The 14,847-nt window shown below is 42.9% G+C and overlaps 1 protein-coding gene across 4 annotated transcripts in view; it reads right to left on the minus strand.

Annotated features, from left to right (window-relative positions):
* Window positions 1–14,847, minus strand: part of CAB39 (calcium binding protein 39) — a 93,258-nt gene that overhangs the window by 38,129 nt on the left and 40,282 nt on the right. For 3 of the 4 annotated variants that reach the window (XM_002712517.6, XM_089329748.1, XM_070070080.2), the window contains exon 2: window positions 10,435–10,591. The exons of the other annotated variant lie outside the window; for it this stretch is intronic. In XM_002712517.6, the coding sequence (XP_002712563.1) occupies window positions 10,435–10,548 (114 nt within the window). In that variant the 5' untranslated portion in view covers window positions 10,549–10,591. The remainder of the gene's footprint in view (window positions 1–10,434; window positions 10,592–14,847) is intronic. 4 annotated transcript variants of the gene reach the window in all.

Consider the following 14,847-nt stretch of genomic DNA (forward strand, 5'->3'; position numbering starts at 1 on the left):
CTGCCTTTCAATTAAGTAAAATACATCTTTTTTTAAAAAATAAACTGTATCCCACTGAAGAGGTTAAATCATGATACAACCATAAAATGGAAGACCATGAGAAGCTTGAAAAATAAGTATATTTATACTAACAGGCAAATAACACTCAAAAAAACAAAGCCGGTTACCTAATAGCACAATCCTATACTCATTTACATGTCTGTCCCAGAGTTGGGGGACAGAGAAAGACAGAATCCATAAGGGCATCTCAACATGTTAATGATAGTCATTTCATGTGGCAGTGAATTAAGAATGAGTGTTATTTTTTTCTTTACACTCTTCTGTCCTTCCTGAATTTTTTTGAATGAACATAAGGGTATGTTAGAATATGTTACTTTGTATAGACAGATTTAGAGCTAAATTTAAACGACTAGGCTTAATGAAGGAAATGCAGGTCTCAAACACAGGCCCACATTACAATTTTATGTTACCTAAAAAGCTCTTATGAAAAGAGAAAGAGGGGAAAGGTCCATGTTTGCGCCCCTTCCCTAACCACTGATTTAAAATGAACAGATGTTGACGTAAGAAGAAAGAGTGTGATGACTGCAAAGTTTAGGCAAGGATACCGAGGCAGCACTTCTTAAAGGAGTCAGGAAGAGGGACCAGTTCTAGGGAGGAGAAAGTTTGAGTTGAACATGCTAATTGAAATGCTGCTGCAGCACAGCACCACCGCGTCCCAAGTGTCGAATGAGATGTCTGATGTCAACCAGGTCAGTGATTTCCATACTTTTCTGGGGGTCACTGATGCCCTACTCTCCATTCCTGCGTGCTATCATTTTCAAAGTAAAAAATGTTACACAGATTCCCGATATACAAATTAGGATAAAGTAAAACTTAAAAAGTACACTACGGGAGAAAGAGCGCCTGAGCCATGACTGATTTGTTTCTTCTGAGTATCCTTTGCACATATGTGGACCACTAAGTTTAAAGGAAACACACAGGCACACTCCATACTCCCCATCCCTGCCCCAACTTCTAACTAAAATCCTATCTGCTATAGTGCAGTTCATCAGAAGGATGGACCACATCTCTCTAGAAATGCAGGTAGCAAAGCTTCATGGCTGACAGGGTCTGTTGCAATTGCTCAACTCCACACTGCAGCAGGGAAGCAGCCATAGACCACATGTGAATGGATGGGCCTGCGGTCCGGCACAGCCCCACTTAGGAAACCCGGCAGGGGCCACCTGGGCTGCAGTCTGCTGACTCACGCCCTGAGAAACGTCGGGTGGGCAGCAGATGTGAACCCGGACTGAGTGTGCACAATCACTAAGTCCTCTCAGTTCCCTCTCAGAAATCGAACTTTACATCTCCTTACCAAGTTCATCTTCTGCCCTATGGAAGTCTAACTTCCCAGACAGACAGTCACTCCTATCCCATCTCTGACCTTGCTTCTAGGAACGTAAAGTGATACAGGAGCTCTGGAAGGTCTGGCAGTTTCTTATAAAACTAAATATGCCCTTGCCATATGCCCAAGGAACCGTACTCTGAGGTAGTTATCCTAGAGGAGCGGAAACACGTTCACACAAAACCTGCACAGACATGTTTTAGAGGTTTCATAATTTTGATGTTATTCTAAATGGAGTTATTTATTTTTATTTTTAAAAAAATCTCATTTGAAAGCAGAGTGACAGAGAGTGAGGGAAAGACAGAGACACAAAGAAATCTTCCATCCCCTGATTCATTCCCCAAATGACTGCAAGGGTTGGGGCTGGGCCAGGAGCCCAGAACTCCATTCAGGTCTCCCATATGGATGACAAAGGCCTAAGGACTTGGGCCATCATCCACTGCTTTCTCAAGCACATTAGGTATTGCAGGCAATAGCTTAACCAGCTGCATCACAAAGCTAGCCCCTAAATGGGATTTTTAAACTGTTCAAACAATTTTGAATTGTTCATTGCTACTATATAATTGTCCTTTGTATAGTGATCTTGTAACTTGTGATTTTGCTAAATTCAATTATTCTAGGTTTTCTTTTTTTGAAGATTCCTTCAGCATTTGTTTGTAGATAATCGTTGCCATCTACAAATAAAAAGTTTTGCTTCTTTCCACTCTGAATCTCTCTTAATTCTTCTTGCCTGATTGTACAATCTAGAACCTCCAAATACAAAGATGAACAGCAGTGGTGAAAGTGGACATCTCTTATTCTTGCTTTTAGCAATAAAATGATTCAGCTTTTCATGCATAATGCTAGCTATGAGGTTTTTTTACATACCTTTATTAGAAAGTACTTTTTTATTATTATTAATAGAAAGTTCCTTTCTATTCCTAGTTTGCTGAGTTTCCTTTTCTTTTTTTTAAATCAGAAACAGAGGCTTTTTTCCCCACCTATTGATAGTTTAAAACAGTGAATTATATCGAAGGATTTTTTAACTCTGGACCAGCCTTGCATTATAGGAATAAAATCCAGGTGGTCATGATGCTCATATTATCCTACAGTTAGATTCAGTCTGCCAACATTTAGTTTAGAATTTTTTCATCTATCTTCATAAGGGGTATCAGTCTGAAGTTTTCTTTTTCTTACAGTATTGTTGTCTTAGTTTGGTGTCAGGGTAATGCTGATGGGACAGACCGAGGTAAGAACTATTCCTTTCTCTTAACTTTTCTGGAAGAGCTTGCATAGAAATCCTTAGCTGTTCGAATCCCATGAAGTCTTCTGGGCCTACAGTGTTCTTTACGGGAAGGTTATTAACTAAATATGTAATCACTTTTATATAGGGCTATTCAGATTATTTTTTTCTGAGTATGACAATTTTTGTTTTTTTTTTTTAAGGAATTCATCATTTTCACCTAGAGTGTCAAATTTATTTATATAAAATCTTTCATAATATTCTCTATTATTCTTTTAATATCTGTAGGATCTGTACTGTTAACTCTATCACCCCAGATATTGGTAATTTTTGTCTTCTTTCTCCTGATGAGTCTTAGGTAGAATTTGTATTATTCATCTTTTTATTTTCTTCTGCTGCCGTTGTTTTTGAATTAATAGGTTTCTACTTTGATAGTTATTTCCTTTCTCCTGTTTACTCTGTGTTAAATCTGCTATTCTTTTAGTTTCTTAGGGCGAAAGCTTAGACTCAGCTGATTTCCTAATACAGATATTTAGTGCTATCAATTTCCTGGAATGACACTTTAGCAGCATCCCACTAACTGAAATGCTTCCATTTTTATTCCAATCTATTTTCTAGTTTCTTTTTGGATCCATGAGTTATTCAGAAATAGGGTAGTTAACTTCCAAACATTTTGGGGATTTTCCAAGGCTCTTTCTGTTACTAATTTCTTTTTTTTTTTTTTTTAAGATTTATTTATTTATTTGAAAGTCAGAGTTATACAGAGAAAGGAGATGCAGAGAGAGAGATCTTCCTTCTGATGGGTCACTCCCCAATTGGCCGCAACAGCCAGAGCTGCGCTGATCTGAAGCCAGGAGCCAGGAGCTAGGAGCTTCTTCCGGGTCTCCCACATAGGTGCAGGGGCCCAAGGACTTGGGCAACCTTCCACTGCTTTCCCAGGCATTAGCAGAGAGCTGGATCGGAAAAGGAGCAGCCGGGACTAGAACCAGCGGCCAGATGGGATGCCGGTGCTTCAGGCCAGGGCGTTAATCCACTGCGCCACAGCGCGGGCCCTCTGTTACTGATTTCTAATTTATCTGTAGTCATGGGAAATATGTCATATAACTTTAGCCTTTAAAATGCACTGTGAGGCCGGCACCGCGGCTCACTAGGCTAATCCTCTGACTTGCGGCGCTGGCACACCGGGTTCTAGTCCCGGTCGGGGCACTGGATTCTGTCCCGGTTGCCCCTCTTCCAGGTCAGCTCTCTGCTGTGACCTGGGAGTGCAGTGGAGGATGGCCCAAGTACTTGGGCACTGCACCCCATGGGAGACCAGGATAAGTACCTGGCTCCTGCCATCAGATCAGCGCGGTGCGCTGGCCGCAGTGCGCCGGCCATTGGAGGGTGAACCGATGGCAAAGGAAGACCTTTCTCTCTCTCTCTCTCTCTCACTGTCCACTCTGCCTGTCAAAAAAAAAAAAAAAAAAAAAAAGCACTGTAACTTAGTTTTATAGCCTAGAATGTGATATATCTTGGTAAATGTTCCCAGAATTCTTCAAAAGAATGAGTAGGTGTGTTCTGCTGTTGTTGAGTGTTCTATAAATGTTAATCAGGTCAAGTTGGTTGATGGTATCCTTCTGGTCTAACTAGAAAGTTGATTTTCTGCCTACCTGTTCTATCAGTTATTGAGAGTAGAGTATTGATGTTTCTGACTATAATTGTGGCCATGACTTTTTTTTTTTGCCTTCTCTCAGATTAATCACACATTTCTAGTGATGCTATTTTTATGGTGCTATCTATACTCCGTTTTCTTGGACTGACACAGAGCCATAACTTTATCTATATGGTATATTTATATTAAGATTCCCTTCAACCCCCCTCTCCCCAGCTAACTAACTGACCATTCTTTGATGCCTAATTCAGTCAGGTATAGAATTTTCTATCTTTTTTTATCTACAAACTCTTGTTGACTAAGTGATTTAAGTCTCCTCATGTAAGTTAACCAACAAATAATAGTTCAGACTTGAGTACCATGTCGAGAAACAGAGCACTCAGATCCTGCTACCAAGCTCATGGTGAGTCATCACCAGGTCCATTTGTTATGACTGCTTGACTACTCACGAAAAAACATCCTTGGGCCAGTGCTGTGGCACAGTAGGTTAAGCCTCTGCGTGCGGTGCCGGCATCCCATACTGGTGCTGTTTCTAGTCCTGGCTGTTCCTCTTCTGATCCAGCTCTCTGCTATTGCCTGGGAAAGCAGGAGAAGATGGCCCAGATGCTTGGGCCCCTGCACCTGCGTGGGAGACCTGGAAGAAGCTCCTGGCTCCAGATTGGTGCAGCTTCTGCACTTTTGGCCAACTGGGGAGTGAACCAGCAGATGGAAGATCTTTCTCTTTGTCTCTCCCTCTCACTGTCTCTAACACTACCTCCCAAATAAATAAATAAAATCTTAAAAAAAAATTCCTCTGATCATCCTTAACTACAGGCTAAGGTAATGAACACAAAACTATTTGGACTGTGCCAGGGCCACCAGGACAGGTCTCTTGAGAAATTTCATTTATCTTACTACTTCTCTAACGGCAGCAATGATACTTGGCCACCATCATAGAAACCTGGAGGTACTTGCTATGGTGCCCCTCCTTAGTCACAAAGTCAGTATATACATTGTTACATTACTTACAGCAGTATCTGAGTGAATTTAGCAGAAGAGAACAAGGTGACAGTGTTTCATGTTAATGGTGCTTTCTATTTCATGTTGAATAAATACAAATACTGGGGGCAGGGTTTGTCACAGCGGTTCAAATGCTGGTTGGCACACCTGCAACCCATATGCCAGCTCCTCCATCTCTGATGCAGCTTCTTGCTGAAATGCACCTTGGGGAGGTAGCAGATGATGGCTCAACCTGGTTTCCTGCCACTCACTTGGGAAACCTAGATTGAGTTCCTGGCTCCTGGCTCTGGTCTGGCCTATCACAGCTATTGGAGGCACTGGGGGCGGGGGCAATGTGCTGTGGTGGTGAATCAGCAGATGGAAGATCTGTCTTTCTCAAATGAAGTTAAAATAAGTAAATAAAAACTTAAACAATACAAACACTTGCTAAGCCATGTTTTTGGAAGGCTTCTATTCTAGGAGGAGAAAGAAATAGTAAACAAATACAAACTTCATTATACAGGAAAACAGAGCAAGATAAGGGGGAACAGGGATGCCACAGGGTGCAGCTGCATTTCAAATAGGAGCTGGGTGAGAAGTGGCATCTGAGCTAAGACTTGAAGGTGCCAGGGAATAAGCCAAGTCACGAGCTGCTCCAGGCCAAGGGAACAGCCAGATGCAAAGGCCTAAAGGCAGGAGTACGGCTGGAGCAGAGGAGGCAAAGACATGGATGCCGGGAAGAACAGGAGGACAGAGACCACTGAGTCATAGGCCTGATCGTCTGCGACAGGGGTTGGCATTTATTTTTCTGTAATAGGCAGCGTGTAAGTATTTTAGGCTTTCCAGACTACTTAAGGTCTCTTTCACATATATTCTGCTTTGATACATAAAACCACCTGTAAAGAGCCTTCCATGCACCCAGACACAATCCATCCACAGAACTTCCTTGAGGCCCAGGTCGTTACTCTAAGGAGTGAGAAACGAGCCAACGAAGACGCTCGAGACTTCTGGTCTGAAAAACCCAGAAGGATGGCATTCTGCTAACCACGACCACAGAGACTCAAAACAGTAGGAATGGTACCTGGCGAGTACACAAAAGATCCTGCTGTGACCTGAATGGAAGTGCTTTAAACCTGAAGATTAATTCGGGAGGAAAGGACATCCTAACGATATCTTATCTGCCTGATAACACAGGCCAAGACCAAGTATTCTTTGAGCTTCTGAAGAAAGTTCCCACGGCCTTTTCATACAGTCCAGCATACTTCTTGATAAAACTATTTGTACACTTTTTAAATTAGACACTGTTTTAAAAATTTCATTCTCAAGTTGGTTTCATTTAGCATTTAGGGAAGTTATGAATATTCTATTCATTTATTTACATACTATAATAAACTATTATTTTCCACTGATTCTCTTATGTGTTGTAAACATTTATGAACATATCAATACTATAATTTTCTCTAAAAGAGCTGAATTTGTCATTTCCTTTTTTTTTTTCCCTAAGATTTACTTTATTTATTTGAAAGGCACAGCTACAGAGAAGGAGAGATGGACAGAGATCTTCCATCCACTGGCTCACTTTGCAATGGCTGGGTCTGGGCCAGACTAAAGCCAGAAGCCAGCAGATTCTCCCTAGACTCTCAGTGGGTACAGAGGCCCAAGCATTTGGGCTGTCTTCTGCTGTTTTCCCAGGCACATTAGCGGGTATATGGATTGGAAGTGGAGCAGCCGGGAATTAAACGTCAATAATGGATGCTGACATTGCAGGCAGTGGCTTACACCTGCTGTACCATAACACCTACCCCAGTATTTGTCATTTCTAAGCCATTTTTTAATGTACTGGCCAGAATTTCAAAAACAAAGCTAAATATAACAGGTCACAGCATGCACCTTAGTTTAACAGGACTATCTAACATCAGTTTTCCAGTATGATACTGACATCTACGTCATTTTTCATGGTTTTAAATTCAGTGACTTGATTTTCATCTTCTCATTGTTTTCAGAACTTGGGTCCCTTCTCCTTCTCCACTGCATTAACTGATACTTCCTTTAGAGTCCTGATAAGAAAGAGAATCAGGGGGCCAGCACCCGCGTAGGAGACCTAGAAGAAGCTCCAAGCTCTTGGCTTCAGATTGGCGCACCTCCAGCTGTTGCAGCCACCTGGGGAGTGAACTAGTAGATGGAAGATCTCTCTCTCTCTCCCTCTATGTAACTCTGTCTTTCAAATAAATAATAAACAAATAATAATAAATAAATCTTTAAAAAAAGTGAATCAGAAATTCCAGATTCGTCAAAGTAGTTTGCAAGGACTGCTCTTCAGAGCTGCCCTTCCTTTAAACAAAGATTATTTTTTCCTAAATTTAACAATTTTTTCTTTGCTTTGTTTTTCCAAATAGCAGGAGGTTTGGAGCAGCAGTTCTCAAGCTCGGCTCCACTGACATTTTTGGTCAGGTAATTCTCTGTTGCATGTATAGCATTGACTGCAGCCTGAACTGATTAGGCGACAGCAGCATTGCTCCCTAATGTTACAACCAAAAATGTCTCCTGTCATTCCAGGGGACACCTTGGAGGGCAAAATCATCCCGGGTAGATGATAAGTAGACAAGGATTTCATCAGATCCCAGGAAGGCCTTCCGCCACTTCAGAACTCAGCCCTCTGCCAGCTTCCTGGATCACTGCCACACAGACCTTTCATGAATCATCAGAGTAATTTCCAAGTGTGGATCCTGCGTTCCTTGAGACGTCTTTGAAGGGTCTGTGAGGTCAAGGATAACTTTCTATCGATACTAGGACATTATTTTCCTCTCCCCACTGGATTGCTATTTGCCAGCATTCACGATGCTGGCACCCCGGCATGATTCGGGATGGTGATACCAAACTGAACCAGCAGCCACTGTGTATCAAGATAAAAAAAAAAAAAAAGCCAATTTCAATTAACAATGCCCATGAAGAAGCAGAAGAAAGTTATTAATTTCATTAAATTCTGACCTTTGAATATGCATACATGGGTGTGACAAACAGGAAGTATATACCAAGTTCAGTCAAATTCTTACTGAATATGGCTGATTGGCTGTCTTATGGAAAAGCACTTATATGATTGTTTCAGGTGAGATGAACTAGCTGTTTTTATAGGACACCATTTTTACTTGGAAAAAAATCTGACAAATTATTCAGAACTGAGTATTTAGCAGTTTTCTCAAAATGAATGAAGTGGGACAGGCAGTAGGACAGTGGTTACGATGCCTCTATGACAACCCCTGGCGTTGGCCCCTGATCCAACTGTCTGCCCATACAGATCCCAGGAAGCAGGGGGGATGGGTCCCTGACACCCACATGGAAGACCTGGACAGAGTTTTAGCTCCTGGCTTGAGCCTAACCCAGCCACAGCCCCAGCCCTAGCTATTCTGGGCATTTGAACGAGCAGATGGGAGATCTCTTTGTCTTTCTCTTTGCCTCTGAAATAAAATAAATACTTGAAAAGGCTTATTTTATGTTACTAAATATAATCTATATATTTTACTATATAGGTATGCAAAAAACTAGAATTTGCACAGAAAATCTAAAGGTAGAATTATAAAAACTTTTACAGATTGTGTATTACTTCCAATAAAAGAAAAGAAAACACATCTTCATGCCATAAGTACGAATTTCCCTGCCTCATCAGAACACAGGCAGGGGCCGGCGGTGTGGCTCAGAAGGTTAAGCCTTTGCCTGCAGTGCCAGCATCCCATATGGGCACTAGTTTGAGTCCCAGTTACTTCACTTCTGATCCAGCTCCCTGTTAATGTGTTTAGGAAAGCAGAGGAAGATAGCCCAAGTGCTTGGGCCCCTGCACCCACGTAGGAAGCCAAGTAGAAGCTGCTGGCTCCTTGCTTCCGCCTGGCCTGGCCCTGGTCATTGTGGCCATCAGGGGAGTGAACCAGCAGATGGTAGATCGGTAGATCTCTGTCCCCCTCTTTCCCTCCCTCCCTCCTTCTATCTCTGCCTTTCAAATAAATAAATCTTAAAAAAAAAAAAAAAACACATGCAAACCACAGTCTTAGACTTAAAAAGATAGTAGTGAAGCAGTCTAACCTTCATCTCAGGACAGAAAACAATCTTCTACATAAAAGGGTGGGAGATTTATTCTAATCAAAGATTCATTCAACAAACAACAAGCTACCCAGGCCATGGAAGCAAGTACTATGGAAGACACAGGTATGTCAGAAATGACACACTGGTCGAAGGGCTCATGATCTAGAGTAAGAGACCAAAGTACATCACCAACAAAAACAGGGAGAAGACAGCAGCAGTTCTGGCATTTTCCTAACAGATTCCACAAATGGTGAGGATCTGTTTCAAGGTGCAGGGCTGGGACAGAAGATAACCCAGACAGGCTGGGATAGGGTACTCGATGAAGCCATCAGGGAAAAAGAAATGTAGGAGAGAGTATGGAAACATGAATGGGGCTTTGGTGGAAATGGGCTGTGGGGCATAAGACTCCAAGCAGAGGCAACAAGACAAAGGCACTAACACAGGACATCTGGTATTTAACTTGGCAGTGATTGCTGTGGCCTACAGAATGCCAGAGGGAGGGGCTATAATTCACCAGATCACAAAGGGCCTTGTGTGCTGGGACAGGAGCCTGCTCTGAGGGGCTAAGGCAGGGATGCAGTATAGGAAGTACAAGAAGGTGACTGCCAAGCACCCTCAGGAAGATGACCAAGGTCATCTTCAAAATGGAAACAAAGTTAGAATCGATTCATAACCTTCTAGGAAGTGGAAAACACATATTTGGGGAAAAGCTTCGTTTGAGGGACAAAGGACAAGGAGAGATTGGGGTGAAAGTCGGGTTCCAGACCATGGCGACTGGGTGGATGAGGTACTGGCATAGGAAGGGAGAACCTGGGACACACTCGGGAGAAGATGCTCGCAGGGAGGAGGCAGGCAGAACAACCGACTTCAAAAACAAATAAAATAGACACAACGGAAAGAAGTCTGCAAAGCTCAAATGAAAACTGAGAACAAATCTGGGAACTTATCTGTGAGATGAAGTATAGGAGGAAACGAATGTTCCAGCAGCAGCAAATGCCACTTAACCATATTTTAGAAACCCCAAATGAACTCACATTTGGACTTAATGATGTTCAAAATCACCTCCTCACCACTACATCCACTCCTAATGAAAAGGCTCGGGTGGGAGTGCAGCCAGACACATACCTTCTCTGCCTTTTTGTCAGAGATGTCCTGCTTCTCGAGCACGGCCATGCTCTCCTTCAGGTTCTTCACAATGTCTGCTGGCGACTTGTGAGACTTCCCGAACGGGAACGGCATGGCGGCAGCGACAGAGGCCCGTGCGGCGCTCTGCCTGCGTGACCTGCAACAGAGCATGCGGCTCCCGTGAGACAAGAGTGGGGGCAACCAACAGAAGACAGCCAGTGCTTCCGAAGCCATTTTTGTAAGACTTTGAAAATCAGTAGGAACTGGGCAGCCCACTAAGGTGAGACGCGATCATACAGCGATGTCTCCGAAGGACAGGGCATTCTGCACCTCTCAAATCCCCCAACACCGGGTGAGGATTCTGCTCTTGCTGCTCCCGCTCACAGGCAGCCACTGTGCCTGGCCCAATGCTGAGTGCGTTAGTTCATCATCTCATGGACTCCTTCCAACAATCCCTGAGGGACATGACTGCTCCCATTTATAGGTGAGGTTGAGCAAGGCTGAGAATGCAGCTCAATGTACCAAGCACAACAAGCTCAGATCTGTCCAGATCCCAGCATCCTTAATCCCCACCGAGTACCTCCCCATCAGTAAGTATCTCTATTTCACAGCTGAGGAAAACTGTGGCCAAAAGTTACCTAAGAAGCTTGGCCATACAACACTTAGCAACAGGCCTGTTCCATAGGTCTCTCCACATGCTCCTCTCCCAGCTCACAATGTGCCCCCTAAATACTCCAGTGGGCCACTGCCATGTGCAGCACACACCCTCGTCCTATTCAGCCAGTCTCAGATCTCAGGGCTAGAGGCAGTGCTTTGGACAAATCTACTAGATCCTCAACTTCCTTATGTGATAGTTTCAATACACAGTCTTTCAGCTGAACTGGATAAAACCATGAGAACAATGAACTTCTAGAAGTTTTTAATTTTTTGTGGGTAACAGAAAACAACATTTCAGCAACATAAACCACAATACCGCATTATGCAAAAGGAAGACATACGATTATACTACACTACAAAGATACCATGAAAAACTAAAGTGAACCAGACAGACAATGGAAGGACTTGAGAACAGGCCAGAAGTTAAAATTTCTTTTATTAAATAAAGAAGTCAAACTCACAGGCATTAAACAACTCCATATCAGATACCAAAAGATAACACTTTTCAGAAGAATGTTCAGCATCATTTAGATCAGTGATCTGCTCTCGTGTTTGTGTGTGTGTGTGTGTGTGTGTGTGTGTGTTTTGACAGTGAGAGAGACAGAGAGAGAGGTCTTCCTTTTCCATTGGTTCACCCCTCAATGGCCGCTGCGGCTGGCACACTGCGCTGATCCAAAGCCAGGAGCCAGGTGCTTCTCCTGGTCTCCCATGCGGGTGCAGGGCCCAAGGACTTGGGCCATCCTCCACTACACTCCTGGGCCACAGCAGAGAGCTGGCCTGGAAGAGGAGCAACCGGGACAGAATCCGGCGCCCCGACCGGGACTAGAACCCAGGGTGCCAGCGCCGCAGGTGGAGGATTAGCCTATTGAGCCGTGGCACCAGCCAAGCTCTCGTTTTTTAACTATACCAGATGTCTTCTCCTGAAGTCCCCACACCAAAGGGAGACGAGATAGGTCTCAGATGTACTAACTCTACAGAACTCTTGACTTCATAACTCCCAGGACTTTCTTTGAGCTTTGCTAAAGACTTCATTTGAAGGAAGAACCTGAATTTTTTCCCTTAAGGTTTGAGACACAGTGACTTACATTATCTGTTAACAAACAATAAGTATTTAGTGCAAAAACCATGTAAGTGAATGCCAAAGTCAAGCCTATAATTAAATTATAATTAAGCAAGTATATTATTTCTCAACATGATTTGATATGATCTGTTCTGATCAATCTCTATCCCCAAACATTATCTATACCACTTCCTATAATCCTTTTTGGATCAAATTAAAACCATAGTGTTTGGGGCCGGCACTGTGGCATAGCGGGTAAAGCCGCTGCCTGCAGCGCTGGCATCCTATATGGGTGCCGGCTGCTCCACTTCCAATCTGGCTCTCTGCTATGGCCTGGGAAAGCAGCAGAAGATGGCCAAGGGCCTAGGGCCCCTGCAACCCTGTGGGAGACCTGGAAGAGGCTCCTGGCTCTTGGCTTCAAATTGGCCCAGCTTTGGCCATTGCAGCCATTTGGGAAGAGAACCAGCGGATGGAAGACATTCTCTCTCTCTGTAACGCTTGACTTTCAAGTAAAATAAATAAATCTTTTAAAAAAAAAGAAAAAAAAAAAACACAAAAAAACCCTTACATCTTCATTCACCGAAGAGAAATAGCCTAATACATGTCTTCAATTACTGGTTCTCAAAATTTATGTATGCTTAAATCCACTGTTAGGTATCTTCTGTGATGAGAGGTCTGGAGTGGCTGAAGGAGAGGCACCCCAAACCAGCTGCTGCGTTATTTCTGAAGTCCTCTGGAAACATCCCCTTTCCCCTCTGCGCCTGCACACCACAGCAGTGATGCTGTGCACGGTACTGCTGGGTGCTGGCGGCACTGCCATTTTGCAGGAAGTGTTACGGTGCTACGCAACAAAGATATTTTCAGTTCTGACTCAACAGTGGAAGAGGTGACTTTCCAGGGTAAAAGAGGCTTAAAAAGTCCTACCACACACCAGTGCTGCTCACAACAGAAAGAGTAGAGCTGCCAAAGAGAAACCCAGATAAACACTTCTGCGAGGGGAGAGGAACACGGCACAATCATTCTTCTTAGTGCATCAGGTGGCTAAGACTTCATAGAACACATACTTGTAAACTGAAAGACTTTACAGTTAGCAACAAGAACCCGAAATGAGAAGTGGGCATTCCTCAGGAGGATTCAATCACATGTGTAAATTGACTCATGACATGGTCATATTCTCCCCTCCCTTCCTCACAAATTTTTTACATGTACATTCTTTAATGAAATAGTTAAGTAATTGACTGGGGGCAGGCACTCAGTGCAGCAGTTAAGATGCCCCTTGTGGTGCCCACATCCCATACTGGAGTGTCGGGTTTTAGGTCCTGACTCTTCTGACCCCAGTCTCCTACTAATGCACACTCTGGGAGGCATGCAGATGACAGGTTAAGTACTTGGGTCCCTGCCACTCTGGCTGTTGTGGGCATCTGGGGAGGAGGATTTCTCTCTGCCTTTCTTTTATTTCCTTTTCTTTTTTAAGATTTATTTTATTTTATTTGAACGGCCGAGTTACAGAGAGAGAGAGGCAGAGGCAGAGGCAGAGGCAGAGAGAGGTCTTCCATCCACTGGTTCACTCCCATATGACCACAATGGCTGGAGCTGCACCAATCCAAAGCCAGGAGCCTCCTCTGGGTCTCTCCCACATGGGTGCAGGGACCCAAGGAATTGGGCCACCTTCTGCTTTCCCAGGCCATAGCAAGAGCTGGATCAGAAGTGGAGCAGCAGGGACTTGAACCGGCGCCCATATGGGATGCCAGCACTGCAGGCGGAGGCTTTACCTGCTACGCCAGTGGCAGCCTTTCTGCCTTTCAACTAAAATGAAAATAAATACAAATGCTTTAAAAAAAAAAAAAAAAGAGCAAGAACAATCACATTTCAAAAAATAATTTAGGAAAATTACATAGTTCTTATTTTAAAAAGTATGAGTGCAGTAATTCTCAACATATCCTTCTGTTTCCTTCTAAATGCCCCCAGACTCACTTCTTAACATAATACCTCTGTTTAAGATTGCAGTGGGCACAAAAAAAGAAATAACATTCCCCCAAACTGCTACATCAGAGAATTCTGTTTCTTATATCTAGGTTTGCTAAGTATTAAATATATCAATGTTGTCTGTCAGTTAGTGATCCAACTTTTTAAAACATTTATTTATTTATATAAAGGGAACAAATATCATGTATTTCATATTGCGACCCAACCTTTACAACAATTAACTGGAAATACAGAAAAGTTTAAAATTCAAGAAGTGTGGTGTGATGACCAAGTAGACAGTCAGCAAATGTACCAACAACAGTGCTAAAAGAATGAGTAACGCTTTGAGAAATAAAGTTCTTAGACTAATGTACATGGAGCTACTAAGTATTTAAGTATTGATTTCAGTTACTGAATTTACAATGATTATAATAAAATTAAAGCATCTACTGAGACAAAAATATCTGTCTCAATGCATTGTCTCACAAGCAACACAATGAAATCACAGATGTATCATAGAAGCATGTTCACTGAGGACGTGGAGAAAGAAACCAAAAGTCTGTGGAACAGGAAAAGGGTGGGGATCTAATTTAGTTGTGGTAGTGGCTGGGAGCCTTTCTGGTACCTAACTGCCTCCTTCATTTATACAATGTATAACTCTGATAGACATAAAAACTAAATTTAACGAAATCAATGTATAAAATGAAACAATTCACCCTGAATATAGAAAA

The sequence above is a fragment of the Oryctolagus cuniculus genome, chromosome 3 (assembly GCF_051225735.1).
Source record: "Oryctolagus cuniculus isolate XC-2025 breed Fujian yellow rabbit chromosome 3, ASM5122573v1, whole genome shotgun sequence".
Lineage (NCBI taxonomy): Eukaryota > Metazoa > Chordata > Mammalia > Lagomorpha > Leporidae > Oryctolagus > Oryctolagus cuniculus.